This window comes from Pogoniulus pusillus, chromosome 2 (genome assembly GCF_015220805.1).
Source record: "Pogoniulus pusillus isolate bPogPus1 chromosome 2, bPogPus1.pri, whole genome shotgun sequence".
In the NCBI taxonomy this organism is placed as follows: Eukaryota; Metazoa; Chordata; class Aves; order Piciformes; family Lybiidae; genus Pogoniulus; species Pogoniulus pusillus.
Window position 1 is genome coordinate 49,008,358 of NC_087265.1, and position 12,606 is coordinate 49,020,963.

At 62.8% G+C, this 12,606-nt stretch overlaps 2 protein-coding genes across 2 annotated transcripts; both read left to right on the top strand.

Moving 5' to 3' along the window:
- The first annotated feature begins 258 nt into the window (after positions 1-258).
- On the top strand, positions 259-6,398 carry TMBIM1 (transmembrane BAX inhibitor motif containing 1). The gene is made up of 12 exons (XM_064165398.1): positions 259-443; positions 3,368-3,648; positions 3,774-3,856; positions 3,950-4,014; positions 4,150-4,203; positions 4,336-4,386; positions 4,551-4,590; positions 4,746-4,783; positions 5,009-5,096; positions 5,204-5,299; positions 5,580-5,633; positions 5,721-6,398. The coding sequence occupies exons 2-12, from the start codon at positions 3,396-3,398 to the stop codon at positions 5,862-5,864; spliced, it is 966 nt and encodes a 321-aa protein (XP_064021468.1). The 5' UTR covers positions 259-443; positions 3,368-3,395; the 3' UTR covers positions 5,865-6,398.
- A 1,906-nt stretch (positions 6,399-8,304) lies between these two features.
- Positions 8,305-12,518, top strand: AAMP (angio associated migratory cell protein). The gene is made up of 11 exons (XM_064165374.1): positions 8,305-8,450; positions 8,760-8,912; positions 9,239-9,358; positions 9,515-9,654; positions 9,765-9,909; positions 10,060-10,143; positions 10,415-10,530; positions 10,882-10,985; positions 11,468-11,558; positions 11,840-11,994; positions 12,264-12,518. Exons 1-11 carry the CDS (start codon positions 8,363-8,365, stop codon positions 12,337-12,339), a joined length of 1,272 nt encoding a protein of 423 aa, XP_064021444.1. The 5' UTR covers positions 8,305-8,362; the 3' UTR covers positions 12,340-12,518.
- The last annotated feature ends 88 nt before the right edge of the window (positions 12,519-12,606 follow it).

Below are 12,606 nucleotides of genomic sequence, written 5' to 3' on the forward strand. Positions count from 1 at the left end.
CCCCTTCTCCCACGTCACTCGGGCTCGGCCCGCCCGGGGCCGCCGCCGTGACGCTCGCCGAGGGATCGAGGAAGGGTGTGGGAAGCACACACAGGGAGTGCGTCACAGCAGAAGGGAGGGAGTTTCTCCCCCCTGGCTCTGTAGTTGCACAAGGTGCTCCCCCCCAGCTGCCTGGAGAACGGGGGCCCGAAGTGACGTCAGAACAGAGAAGTTCCCGTGGGGGGGTCTGGGGTAGGGTCAGGGGATCCTGTCCCGTGGATCCACAGGAGAGGCTCCCACACCCCCTGGCCGTCTCCCTCCTTATCTGCACCCCCAGTGGCGCAGCGGCACGAAGCCGCCGCAGGAGGGCGCGGAGGCAGGCGGTGCCTTTCCCCGCCCCGCCCGTCCCGTCCCGTCCCGTCCCGGCTCTGCGCGACTGCCGCCGGGAGAGCGACGCGCAGCAGGTAGGACGGCCCCGACCCCGCTCCGCACTTAACTGCAGCTTGCGATTCTCGCGGGGGCTGCTCACAAGGGTGAGGCACGGAGACCCCTCCCGGCGGTCCCCCGGCCCCTTCCCGTGCGGTTCCTCTCACTCTCGTCCCCCGGTGCCACAGCCAGTGGGAGCAGTGTCCCGGCACTGGACGGAGCGTTCCCGGCGTGGGAGGGTGGGAGGCTGGGCCCTGAGCACTTCGAGTCGGGAGCGAGGGTGAAGCGGAATCCTGTGGGCGCGGACGCTCGGGGACAGCACCCCACGGGAGGAACTTTGTTGTGGTGCCGGGACCGGTTTACAGACCCCATGGGATCACGTGTGGGATGAGGGAATCGGGGGGTGGCGTAGGATGGTCTGAGGGCGAAGGTGCGGAGAGTGTCCTCATGGACCCTGGTGGTCGTCTTGGGAGGCGAGCAGGGCAAGGGGTCTGTGCCCGGCAGGCTGTGGGGTGGTACCGCGAGGGGTGCGTGGGGACCGACTCTGGGCACTGTGCGAGCACTTAGGAGAGAGCTTTATGTGCAGAAGGGCACCTCTGGCACAGCCCCTGCTCCTTGGGAGGATCTTCGAGGTGGGGACGATCAGAGAGACGGTGGCGATGCCGCCGTCTTCCAGACTCGTGTTGCCACTCGTGAGTGGCGCAGGGCAGCGGGGGAGCCCAGCCTGTTTGGGCCCTGCTGCTGACCCCGCGGTGTCAGCTGGGCTGGGCCGAGCCAGGCCAAGTTGCTTTCTGCTGGTTCGGACTGTGTCATGTGAACTCGTGCTGTACCACAGCAGGCTGTACTGTGGCTGTGCCAGGCTGTGCCATGCAGTGCGCAGCTGTGCCGTGCTGTACCAAGCCATGCCATACTGGTGGGAGCCTCCAGGCTCTTTCAGGCAGTCTGATGCTTTCCTAGGCAGCCTCACCGTGAGGAGCTGTGGGGAAATGAGGAGGCCTTTCACCCACCTCAAACCCTAGCCCCCTCCCAAGATGGCCGTTGGCACCCTAAGGTCCCTGTGGAGCTGATTACAGGAGCCTGAGCCCTGGAGGGATGACAGGGTAGCCTGTGTGGATGCTGGCTGGTGCTACCCACGGTGCCATGTTGTGGGATGATGTCTGCCTGTGCCCCAGGTCCCCAACACGTGTGCTTCATCTGTGCTGAGTCATGGTGCCAGTGCAGAGCAGCACCCTGTTTCTGGGCATGATGTGCTGTGCTAGTGCCACTGAGGTGACCCTGGGTGGCTCCGTGGCACCTTGGCTTCGGAGCCCTGCCGTGCCGTGACCTGGAGAGGGTATGGGGTTCTACTTGCCTCTGTGGGTGTGGTGGCCGCAGGGACCCGTCAGGCTGGTTCCTTCCCTGCCCTAGAGGCCAGTCCGTTGGGGTGGGGACAGGAGAGGCTGGAGCAGCTGGCAGACCCCCTACTGCTGGGTGCCAGCCGTGAGCACAGGGTGAGACACCCCCTGCAGTGATCATGTGCCAGCCAGATACACCCTTCTTTCTCCAGGCACCTGGGTTCCCTCCCTGGGACTCTAGTCCACCTTAACTGGGTGCTAGGCACAGAGGTTTTGCTGGGGCTAGGTTCCTCTTTTGAGCCCTTCCTTGGTCCGGCAGATGAGGCAGTGCCAGGGAGTATTGGGCACTCTCTGGGAAGCCATAGAGCAGCAGAAGAGAAACTTCCTGGTGGGATGGGCACCGCCACGCTGGTTATTTTTAACACCGCTGTCGTCATGGTGGTGAAGGGTGAGACAGATGAATGGGCAGTGGGAGGGACAGAGAGACACTGAGCTGCTCTCTCTGGCCTGGCATCGCTGGCCGGGGTGTGCCCCCCGCCGTCGGCGCTGCTGCTTGCCCAGCCTGGCTGCGGGAAGCGCTGGCGTCATGCAGAAGGAAGCGCCTGGTCTCCTCCCAGCCTCAACCCAATTGGAGTCGGATCCTGGTCCCTAACAGGGTCGTGTCATTGCCACAGGCGGGTGGGAGCGTGGAGGGTCCTGGCAGCTGCCTGGGGCTTGGGTTGGGTGTCCCCTAGTGCCAGCGCTGAGTGAGCGGCAGGTGGGTAAAGGGCTGGCAGTGGCTCCTGGCAGCGCTATTGTTTTTATGGCCTTGGAGATTATGTCTTCCTTCTCCTCTTTCTCCTCCTCCTCTTGGGGCCAAGCCCAGCAGCTGGCCTTGAGCCTGGGCTGGCGTCTTGCAGCTGCCGGGGGCTCTGCAAGGGGACCCAGTGTTGGCTGGAGGGGGGAGCTTGGGCGCTGGATGGTCCTGGCTCCACTCCTCAGGGACTCGTCCAGTTTCCCGTGATCTGACACAGGCAGTGTTGTTCATGTAACTCCCTGAGAGAACTCAGGAGCTGTGAAGCCCCTGGGCTGCTGGGTGGGGGGCATTCCCCAAACAGGGTGGGAGCAGTATGGTCTGCATGTGTCTGATCAAGGTCAGACCCTGTGTTTCCATCGCAGGCAGCTGGCAGAGCCATGGACTTTGTCCCCAGAGCTGTGCCGCCGGGAGCTGGAGCTCAGCTAAGGCGTAGCAAGAGGCGCTGCCTGCCTCCCCCCCCCCAGCGGTGGCAGGGTGGGCTCCAGAGGCCGAGGTGGTTACACCCCTGCCACAGAAGTCATGTCCCTGCCATGGCCTGAGTCAGCATATGCCTGTGGTTGACCTCTGCCGCAGGTGCTGGCAACTCAGGGCGCAGGAATGTGGGTGGCCCTAGCCAAGGGACAGTGGAGATGTCCCTTGGCTCTCGCTGACCTGCTGGCATGGAAGCCTGATCATGCCGATTCATTACAAGCTGCTATTAAAGTGGGAGGGGGAGGCTTTGCAGCTCCACTCTCCCGTGCCCCTGTGTCTGCAGCTCTGCTTACTGGGGACATGTCCTGCCCAGGAAGGGGAATCTGTGCTGACACCCTCTGACCTCTCGTCTTCTCTCCAGGTGCCTGTGGGAGACAGAGGCAGCTGGCATGGCACAGCCCAATGCACCTCCACTCTATGATGACAGGAACCCCCTTTACCCCCCACCCTCAGGGGGGTACCCCCAGCCCCCCCAATATGCTGGAGGGTACCCACAGCCTGGGGGATACCCTGCATCAGGAGGGTATGCCCAACCAGGGGGCTACCCAGCAGCAGGGGGGTATGCACATCCAGGGGGCTACCCAGCAGCGGGGGGGTACCCCCAGCCAGGAATAGCCATGCCCACCATGCCAGTTCGGTTTGGTAAGTGGGGACACCTTGGGTCTGGGTTTATTTTTCTGGGGGGTGGTGGGAAGACAGTTGAAAAGAGGAGTTCTGTGGGCAGCTACTCAGTCCTTCCTGGTGCTGAGAGGTGTCCTCCACTGCAGGTGATGATGGCATTGGGGGTGGCTCCCCCTTCCAGTCGGCCGACTGGGATGACAGGAAAGTCCGTCACGCCTTCATCCGCAAGGTGAGTCCTAGGGGGTCAGGAGAACCTCTCCAGGGTTGGGGGACACCTATTGGGGTAGGGGGTGGCAGCTGCTGATGCCTTGGTCTCTTGCAGGTCTATGCCATCATCTCACTGCAACTTCTGGTGACAGTGGGGATCATTGCTGTGTTCACCTTTGTGTGAGTGGAGAGTCTTTCCTTAGCCTTTCCTTAGAAATGGGGAGAGCCTGACCCCATGTCCCCTGGGAAGGAGTGTCCCAAGGGAACAGTAGTTGCTGTCCTTGCACCCTCACACTTGTCCTTCCCATCCCACAGCTCCCCTGTCCGCTCCTTCGTCCAGAGGAACGTGGCCATCTACTATGCCTCATAGTGAGTAGAGGATCTGCCAGCTCGTGCCCGACTCGGGGTGCCCTTTGGCAGCTGTCACCCCACAGTCACAGCCCTGGGGGTGGTCCTGGTGGGGATTTTGTGAGGCTGACAGCCACTGTCTCTCTCTTGCAGTGCTGTATTCCTGGTGACCTACCTGATGCTGGCCTGCTGCCAGGGTCCCCGGTGAGTTGCTGGTGACTTGGGTGGAGGGTTGTGGATATTGAGGAGGGGTTCTCCAGGGCATCAGGAGTGGGGGCCCTGCCTGGGGCTGCCCTTAGGGAGTGGGCACCAGGGGAACATGACATGGCTGCTGTCACCAGCTCACTTCTCTCCTGTTTTGTCCCCAGGAGACGCTTTCCCTGGAACATCATCTTGCTGAGCATCTTTGTGAGTGAGCTGGGGCAGGCAGGGGAATGTGGTGGGACCCACAAGGCACCTCAGCTGGGAGGACTGGGGGGAATGTGAGGGCTGGCAGGTGGCAGCCAGAAGCTTCTGCTCTGGTGCCGCTCCCGTCACTGAGCACACTGTTTTTTTTCCTGCAGACACTGGCCATGGGGCTGATGACAGGGACAATTGCCAGGTACACCCTGGGGACTGTGCTGTGGCAGGAGTTGGGGGCCCTGCTGTCTCCTACTCTCTGGCTGCTTCTAATGAGGCTGCCAGGAGCTGGGCAACACTTTGGGCTTCTGGGTGCTGGAGTTCCCGTGTGAAACTGGGACCATGTGGGTTCACCAGCAGCCCCGTGGCTGGGGAACACTGAAGTGTGGGGAGTGTGGAGTGACTCTGCTGTCTCCTCCGTCCGCAGCATGTACCGGACCAACGCTGTCCTGATTGCCATGCTCATCACTGCCATCGTGGCTATTATTGTCACCATCTTCTGCTTCCAGACCAAGGCAAGGAGGGGGATGTGCTCTGCCCTGGGAGGGGTCAGGCATGGGGAGCTATGTGGTGGGGACACCCTGGGCTCTCCTGTGATCTATGTGTGTCCTCCCCCTGGCAGGTTGATTTTACATCGTGTCCAGGGCTCTTCTGTGTGCTAGGCATCGTCGTCATGGTGACTGGGATTGTCACCGCCATTGTCCTGTCCTTCAAATATGTGAGTAGTGGGGAGGAAGGGCCTGTGAAGTGCCACAGATGTCCCTGGTTGGGTGTTCCCTGGGCTGGCACGGAGAGGAGGGATTGGATGGCCCCTTTTCGCTGGGGAGCAGGGTGTGGTGGCAGCCGCAGCAGAAGCAGCTTGCCTGCAGGGAGAGGGTGTGTTGGCGATGGCGTCAGCGGCATCTCCTCAGCAGCTGCGTGCGGGCAAGATCTGCCACGCTTTGCCTGCTGCTTGCCAGCACCCGGCTCACCCTGCACGTGTCCCCCTCCGTGCGCAGGTCCCCTGGCTCCACATGCTGTATGCAGCCATCGGCGCGATCGCCTTCACCCTGGTGAGTTGAGAACTGCGGTGTCAGGCAGGGGCTGGAGCGCAGGGAATCCCTGCCTTTGTCCCTGCCCGACACACTCTGTCCCTCCAGTTCCTTGCCTACGACACCCAGCTCGTGCTGGGAAACAGGAAGAACACACTGAGCCCCGAGGAGTATGTCTACGGTGCCCTCACCATCTACACCGATATCATCTACATCTTCACCTTCATCCTGCAGATCGTGGGCAGGGATTAGCACTGGGACCCCTCCGGTGCCCTTCCCACTGTCCCTCACTCCCACCTCCGGCCTCTGTACAGGATATGGCCCCTTAAGTGACTCCTAACACTTCAGCATTTCTGAGGCTGCTAAGAAAAGGGCTTCCCTTGATCACCTCGCCCCTGCCAAAGCCTCCAAGAGCAGTGGGGGAACTGGCTGCCAGAGTTTAGGCAGTGCCTGGCCTGGCCACCACTTGCCTAGCCCATGACAGCAGTGCTGCACTGGAGGTGGAGCAACACAGTCCTGCCTGGGTACCAGGAACTTATAGTGGCCACTGGGATCATGCTGGAGTTTCTCTGGCAGAGCCCACTTGGTATCATTCACTTTGTGCCTTAAACATGTCTCTGGCTTTGTCTGCCTCCCGGAGCTGTGGCAGTGCCCAGCGTGGGCAGGGGCAGCTGGGAGCCCTGTGGCAGGACTAGTGGCAGAGCTTACGTTCCAGAGGCCCTGCAGCCTCTGTAAGATGTGGTTAAAATTGCACTTGCTAAATAAAACACTTTAATTTTCCAGACAGTTCTAGTCCTGTTAGTGTGGTGACTCCCCCCAGAAACACTCAGCAGCCTGAGGGGGAGTGGGTCTGTGGTCTAGGGCTGTGCAAACCCTGCTTTAGAGTGGGAAAACCAAGACAGAACAACTCCAGGCCTGGCCTCCCTCCCTTGCCTGTACCACTCTGTACCCCTTGTGGGCAGAACCCTGGCTGCAGAGCAGCTGGACCCCCACCGCTGTGGGGGCAGGCAGAACTTGGGGCTGACTATTGAGGGAACAACTGCAGTGGCATCAAATTCTTCCACTCAGCAGGAATGAGGTTTATTTGTCCCTCCCCAGCCCCACGGCCACCTCATGGACTGGACAGAGAGAGCAGGCGCCAGTGCTGTGCATCCCTTGGGGCTGGTCTTGCCTCAGCAGCCCTTTTAAGGTGCCACAGCGCCAGGCTGGGGGTGGGGGCAGCTGTTATGCCCCCCTGGCCACACTCTTGTATCGCTCTGACTCGTACTCGCCCCGGTTGGCCTCCATCATCTTTCGTCGGATTTTGAGCTGCTCCTGACGGTTTTTGTCCACTTCTCGCTTGACCAGGAGGAAAAGGATAATGCCAGAAGGCAATCCGATGGCCCTGCAAGAGTCGGCAGGCGGGACATGGAGGGGCAGTGGGGAGCAAGGGCCCCGTGCCACCCCAGAGCAGCACAGACGCCTCGCCCCTCTCGGTGCGGCCGCCCCCCAGGACCTCCCCTTGCAGCAAAGCCCTCCGGTGCTGAGCCTCTCCCACTGCTGCAGCCACTCACCAGGCCACCCCCACCGGCTTCATGGGGTTCTTGGCCTTGCGTGTAGGGATGTACTCCACCCCCTCGGGAAGTCCCCTGTTGCCCGGCTCCGGGCCAGACCGTGGCACTGCCAGCCGGTGGCAGCTCTGCCTGAAGAACCGTGAGCCCGGGTCAGCCGTCCAGCCCCAGGGCCTGCAAGGACCAGCCCCCGGGCCTGCTGCCGCCAGCAGCCCTGCGGAGAGAGAGAGGCATCAAGGAGGGGAGGCCAGAAGGCAGCAAGCGGACTTGCAGACCAAGCCGTCTGAGCGCTTTGCCCCTGCGGCAGGAGGCGCTCGGAGCCGCGGCCAGAGCCCAGGGGCGCGGCGGGGCGCGCCGGAGGGTGGGCTCCGGGAGCGAGCTGCGGTAAAGAGGCGCGGCCGTGAGCCCGGGGCGTGGCTCTGAGACCTCCGCTCCGCTAAGAGCGGTCGAGCCCCGCGGGCCCGGGGAGAGCGTGCGTGTGCGGGGCCCGCCATTGCCGTGCCGCCAGGACGGCAGCGGGATGCTCCCGGACCCCCCACCCCGCCCCGGGCCGCCCCCGCGCCCGCCTGCCGTTACCGCGCAGTCCGCCGCGCGCCGCTGCCATGCTGGCCCTGCCGGGGTGCCGCCGCCCCGCGGCATGCTGGGAGCTGCAGTCCGCCGAGCGGCGCTGCCGGGGGCGACGCGGACGGGGCAGGGCCAGGGGAACCGCAACTCCCGGGGGGCACCGCGCGGGGCTGGGCCGGCCCGCCCTGCGGCGGAAGGGGCGGGGCCCGGGCTGAGCAGCGGGCCCGGGTTGGGTGGGACCGCAGGGCGGCGTGCGGCGATTGGCCGGGGTGGGGTAAGCAGCGGGCCGGGGTTGGGTGGGACGGGAGGGCGGCGTGCGGCGATTGGCCGGGGCGGGGTAAGCAGCGGGCCGGGGTTGGGTGGGACGGGAGGGCGGCGTGCGGCGATTGGCCGGGGCGGGGTAAGCAGCGGGCCGGGGTTGGGTGGGACGGGAGGGCGGCGTGCGGCGATTGGCCGGGGCGGGGTAAGCAGCGGGCCGGGGTTGGGTGGGACGGGAGGGCGGCGTGCGGCGATTGGCCGGGGCGGGGTAAGCAGCGGGCCGGGGTTGGGTGGGACGGGAGGGCGGCGTGCGGCGATTGGCCGGGGCGGGGTAAGCAGCGGAAGCGGCGGCGGGGTGCTGTGTGCGGGCAGGCCAGCATGGAGCCCGCCGAGGATCCGGAGGCGTTGAGCTTTCACGGCGACGAGGAGATCATCGAGGTGGTGGAGCTGGGTCCGCCCGGGCCGGGTGAGTCGGGGCGCCCCGCGTGGCGTACCAAGCAGGGCCTGCGGGGCTCCAGCCTCCCGTTAGGGCACCGGTCCCACGCCGGCCCCGCCCCAGCGCCGGGCTCGGCCGCAGCTCCCTGCCTGTGTCCCCTCATCGAGCCTGCGACTTCTCCCCGCGGCGTCCCCACCTTCTCTGTGGCTCCTCTGCTCCGGCTCTCCTGACGGCAGCGGCACCGCCGCGCCCCCCGCGCTGCTCTGTCCCCCGGGGCCCTCCCGGTGCCCTCGGCTGCCTGCCCCGAAAGGGCCGCGTCCTGAGTTTCGTCCCCTGCAGATGACCTGGCCGAGGAGATGAACGACGTGGACTTCGATGAGGAGGGGGCGGAAGAGCCCGATGCTGAGGGCTGGGAGACGGAGGGGGATGAGAGAGCGGAGGACGGCATGGAGGTGCAGGATGACAGCGACGTCACATTCGCCCTGCACTCAGGTGAGTGGTGAGTACAGGCGCGGGTCTCCCGTGGGACTAGCTCCTGGCCTTCCCGAGGGCTGCTTCGGGCTGTGCTTGTTTCTGCCTTATGCTCTGGTAGAGAAGCCTTGGCGTGCCCTGCGCTGGGAGCTTGCCCTGGCTCGGCAGGCAGCCTGTGCTGCTCCTCCCCGCGGGCAGGACTGCTCCCCGCTGGCTGTGCTGGGGACTCAGCTCGCTGACAGCCCACCCGGGCCCCACGCTGCAGGGGCATTTGTGACCCTTGGAGTGTCGGGTGGGGTGTGAGCGGCGTCCGAGCCATGTAAGCCTCTTTTTACTCCTCTGTGAAGCTTCTGTGTTCTGCGTGAGCCTCGACCCCAAGAGCAACACGCTGGCGGTGACAGGTGGGGAGGACGACAAGGCCTTCGTGTGGCGTGTGAGCGACGGGGAGCTCCTCTTCGAGTGCTCGGGTGAGCTGCTCAGGGCTGGCTGAGCGAGCAGCCATGTCCCCTCCTGCCCCTGTCCCTGTGGATGTGCTGTTCCTCAGCCAGTGTTCTGCTGCAGCTGGGCTCCTGGCTGTCCTCCACAGCTCGGCCTGAGCAGTCTCTGTCTCCTGACGTCTCTAGGGCACAAGGATTCAGTCACCTGTGCTGGCTTCAGCCACGACTCTGTCTTTGTGGCCACGGGTGACATGTCTGGGCTGATCAAAGTGTGGCGGGTGGATGCCAAGGAAGAAGTGTGGTCCTTTGAGGTGGGGGACTTGGAGGTAAGTGTTGGGACCCCTAGTGATGTGTGGAGCTTGTGGCCTGGCAGCCTGGACTCAGCTGGGTGGCAGGGGGTATGTGTCCTCTGTGATGCTGACTGTCCTCTGCCCAGTGGATGGAGTGGCACCCTCAAGCCCACGTCCTTCTGGCGGGCACAGCTGATGGCAACTCCTGGATGTGGAAGATCCCCAGTGGAGACTGCAAAACGTTCCAAGGCCCTGCATGCCCAGCCACGTGTGGCAAGATCCTGCCTGATGGTGAGGCACAGGGACTGTTCAGGGTAGAAAATGCCACCAGCAGTTCCCGCTGCCACCATCTGCCTTCCTGCTTCTACCAGTCTGTGCTGAGTGGGAGATGGGAGGGGTGAGGGGAGTTCTGGCTCTATCTGCTGGCTCTGTCTCACCCAGGGAAGCGAGCCGTGGTGGGATACGAGGACGGGACCATGCGCATCTGGGACCTGAAGCAGGGAACTTCACTGCATGTCCTGAAGGGTAGGGAAGAAGTTAATCACCTGGGTGCTCCCTGGTTGGAGAATGGCCCTTTCTGGTGGGCTCTGGCTGGCAAAGCAGCACTCCAGGGCCAGCAGCTGATGGAGGGAGCTTGCCACTGCATTTCCCTGTCCACGTGGATGCCTGCTCCTTGCTACCAGGGTGCTGGCAGAAGCAGGCAAGGTGGAAGCTGCAGGAGGGGTGGGTTTTGAGGCTCACTGGGTCCTTTTTGAGAAGGATACATGGAGCTTATGCTGTTCTGTTTGCCCTCCAGGGCAGGATGGCCACCAAGACCCCTTGACGTGTGTGGCCAGCAACCAGGATGGCAGTTTGATCATGACGGGCTCAGTGGACTGTTACACCAAGCTGGTCAGCTCCACCACGGGCAAGGTGGGTCCATGCTGGCAGGGGCCAGAACCACGAGTCCTGGGCGATCAGCCTCCCAAGCTCTTGCCCTGGGAAAGGTGTCTTGTCTCCTAAGTGCAGTGCAGCCTGTGGTGGCCCTCTGCGGCCAGCAGGCGGCGCCCTTGACCAACAAACCGGCTTCCTCTCGAGTGGGACCCGCAGCAGGGTGATTCCACCGGGCTCACAGGACCTTCTCCCTGTTTTCTCCCTTGCCATGAGGTTTTTGGGGTTGGGTCTCGGTGTCCAGGTGGTGAAGACTCCAGCCTAGGTAAGGAAGAGGATGTCAGTGCGACTGGAGGTTCCCTTCCCCTCCGGGACCAGTCTCTCTCCTTCCAGGTAGTGTGTGTGTTCAAGATGGAGAGCATGGCATCCAAGGCTCCTGCCGGCCAGAGCGAGGAGGCTGAATCCAACTCAGTGGAGTCGCTGGGATTCTGCAATGTGTGAGTATGGAGATGTGTGGCCTGGGGAGTGAGAGACCCTCTTCATTGCCAGACCTTACAGGAGCACATTTGTTACTGAGACACCTGTTTCCTTCCCTTGTGCTCATTCTCCTCTTACCTCTGTCCTTTCCAGTTGGCTGTGGGTACCCCAGGTCACTTGTGTGTGACAAGGGAGGATAAGGGACAGCAGCTGTTTAGTTGCCCCTTAACCTGTTAGGATTCTGGCCCAGCATACCAGTGTACCACTGTTTGTCTGGGATATCCTCCAGACAAGGCTGCTGAGGATCTTTGTCTTCTCCCTGGTGTGCCTCGGGCCTCTTGCAGGCTTTCACTGCCCTGTTGGTTTCCTGAACGAAAGTGTTTTACAGCTCTGGTCATCAGGTTCTCCCACATCTTCTAGTGTGCTTTGCCTTTGTGATCTTTAATGTGCTTCCATGCCTGTTTCCCCTAGGCCCACATAACACCTGTTCCCCTCTCTGCAGGATGCCACTGGTTGCTGTGGGCTACCTGAATGGCACACTGGCTATCTATGACCTCTCCACACAGAGCTTGAGGCATACGTGCCAACACAAGGTACTGCCCTACTCCTCCCTAGGCCTGGGGTGGGGTCTTAAGGTCCACCTGAGACCTCCCTTGGAGTCCAGGAGTCATTCCCCAATTTGTGCTTCTCCCTTGGCCCCCTGGGCTTCCCCAAAGACAGCTGCAGTCCCTGCATAGAAGATGTCACAAAGAGCCAGGCCCCTGGGCCAAGGTATCTCTGGCAGACAACACTGCGGGGGTGGAGGGGCACATGGAGAGAGCTTAGACTCCACGGGGGTCCTCTGTGCTCACCACGTGGCCTCCCCCTGCCCCAGTCAGGCATTGTGCAGCTGCTGTGGGAGGAGAACTCTGCCGTGGTGTACACCTGCAGCCTGGACGGTGCCGTGCGGCTCTGGGACGCACGCTCGGGGAAGATGATCAGCGAGTACCGAGGGCATGCGGCCGAAATCCTCGACTTTGCTGTCAACAAGTGAGCAGGCAACGCTTGGATCCCTTTCCTGCTGGGGGGAGGGACCAGAGGTGGCAGGGGCCTTCAGCCTCAGGAAGTTCAGGCACAAGATGACTTTCCTTTAGGTGCCCCTTGAGCCTGGTTCCAAGGCAGGGACACAGACCCAGGTCAATGCCGAGACTTAAAGGGCTCAGGAGGGACTGGGGCACAGCAGAGTTGGGACAGAGGCACTGGTGAGGGGCGCCCAAAGCCATCAGGCCCATCTCTGAGCTCTGCCTCCCCCCACCTAGGGATGCCTCCATTGTGGTGACGACCTCTGGTGACCACCAAGCCAAAGTGTTCTGCGTCCAGCGCCCTGATCGCTAGGAGCTGCTGAGGCACGGTGTGCTGGTGGCTCATGCACAGGAGCAGACGGGAGATGGCCTTCACCACCCATCTCTAGTGCCTGCTTTGTAATTTTCCAGCCTGCCCTGCTTTGCCTTCACCATCCGAGGCCAAGCCTGGGGTTTTGTATGAAAATGTCTTACATAAATTATTTCACCTAACTGGATGTCATCCACTCTGCTTCTTGGGGTGAAGAGGACCTGAGAAGCTGTGCTCCCCCCCTCCTCAAGGGTCTCCCCAGCTTCCAAC

What these genes read in the sequence shown, in the direction of transcription:
- TMBIM1 (XM_064165398.1), top strand. Translation starts at nt 3,396, where the DNA reads ATGGCACAGCCCAATGCACCTCCACTCTATGATGACAGGAACCCCCTT. An exon ending in GTCACGCCTTCATCCGCAAG is followed by an intron (nt 3,857 to 3,949) that starts GTGAGTCCTAGG and finishes GGTCTCTTGCAG; the next exon opens with GTCTATGCCATCATCTCACT. An exon ending in GCCATCTACTATGCCTCATA is followed by an intron (nt 4,204 to 4,335) that starts GTGAGTAGAGGA and finishes TCTCTCTTGCAG; the next exon opens with TGCTGTATTCCTGGTGACCT.
- AAMP (XM_064165374.1), top strand. Translation starts at nt 8,363, where the DNA reads ATGGAGCCCGCCGAGGATCCGGAGGCGTTGAGCTTTCACGGCGACGAG. An exon ending in TCAGCTCCACCACGGGCAAG is followed by an intron (nt 10,531 to 10,881) that starts GTGGGTCCATGC and finishes CTCTCCTTCCAG; the next exon opens with GTAGTGTGTGTGTTCAAGAT. An exon ending in CTCGACTTTGCTGTCAACAA is followed by an intron (nt 11,995 to 12,263) that starts GTGAGCAGGCAA and finishes CCCCCCACCTAG; the next exon opens with GGATGCCTCCATTGTGGTGA.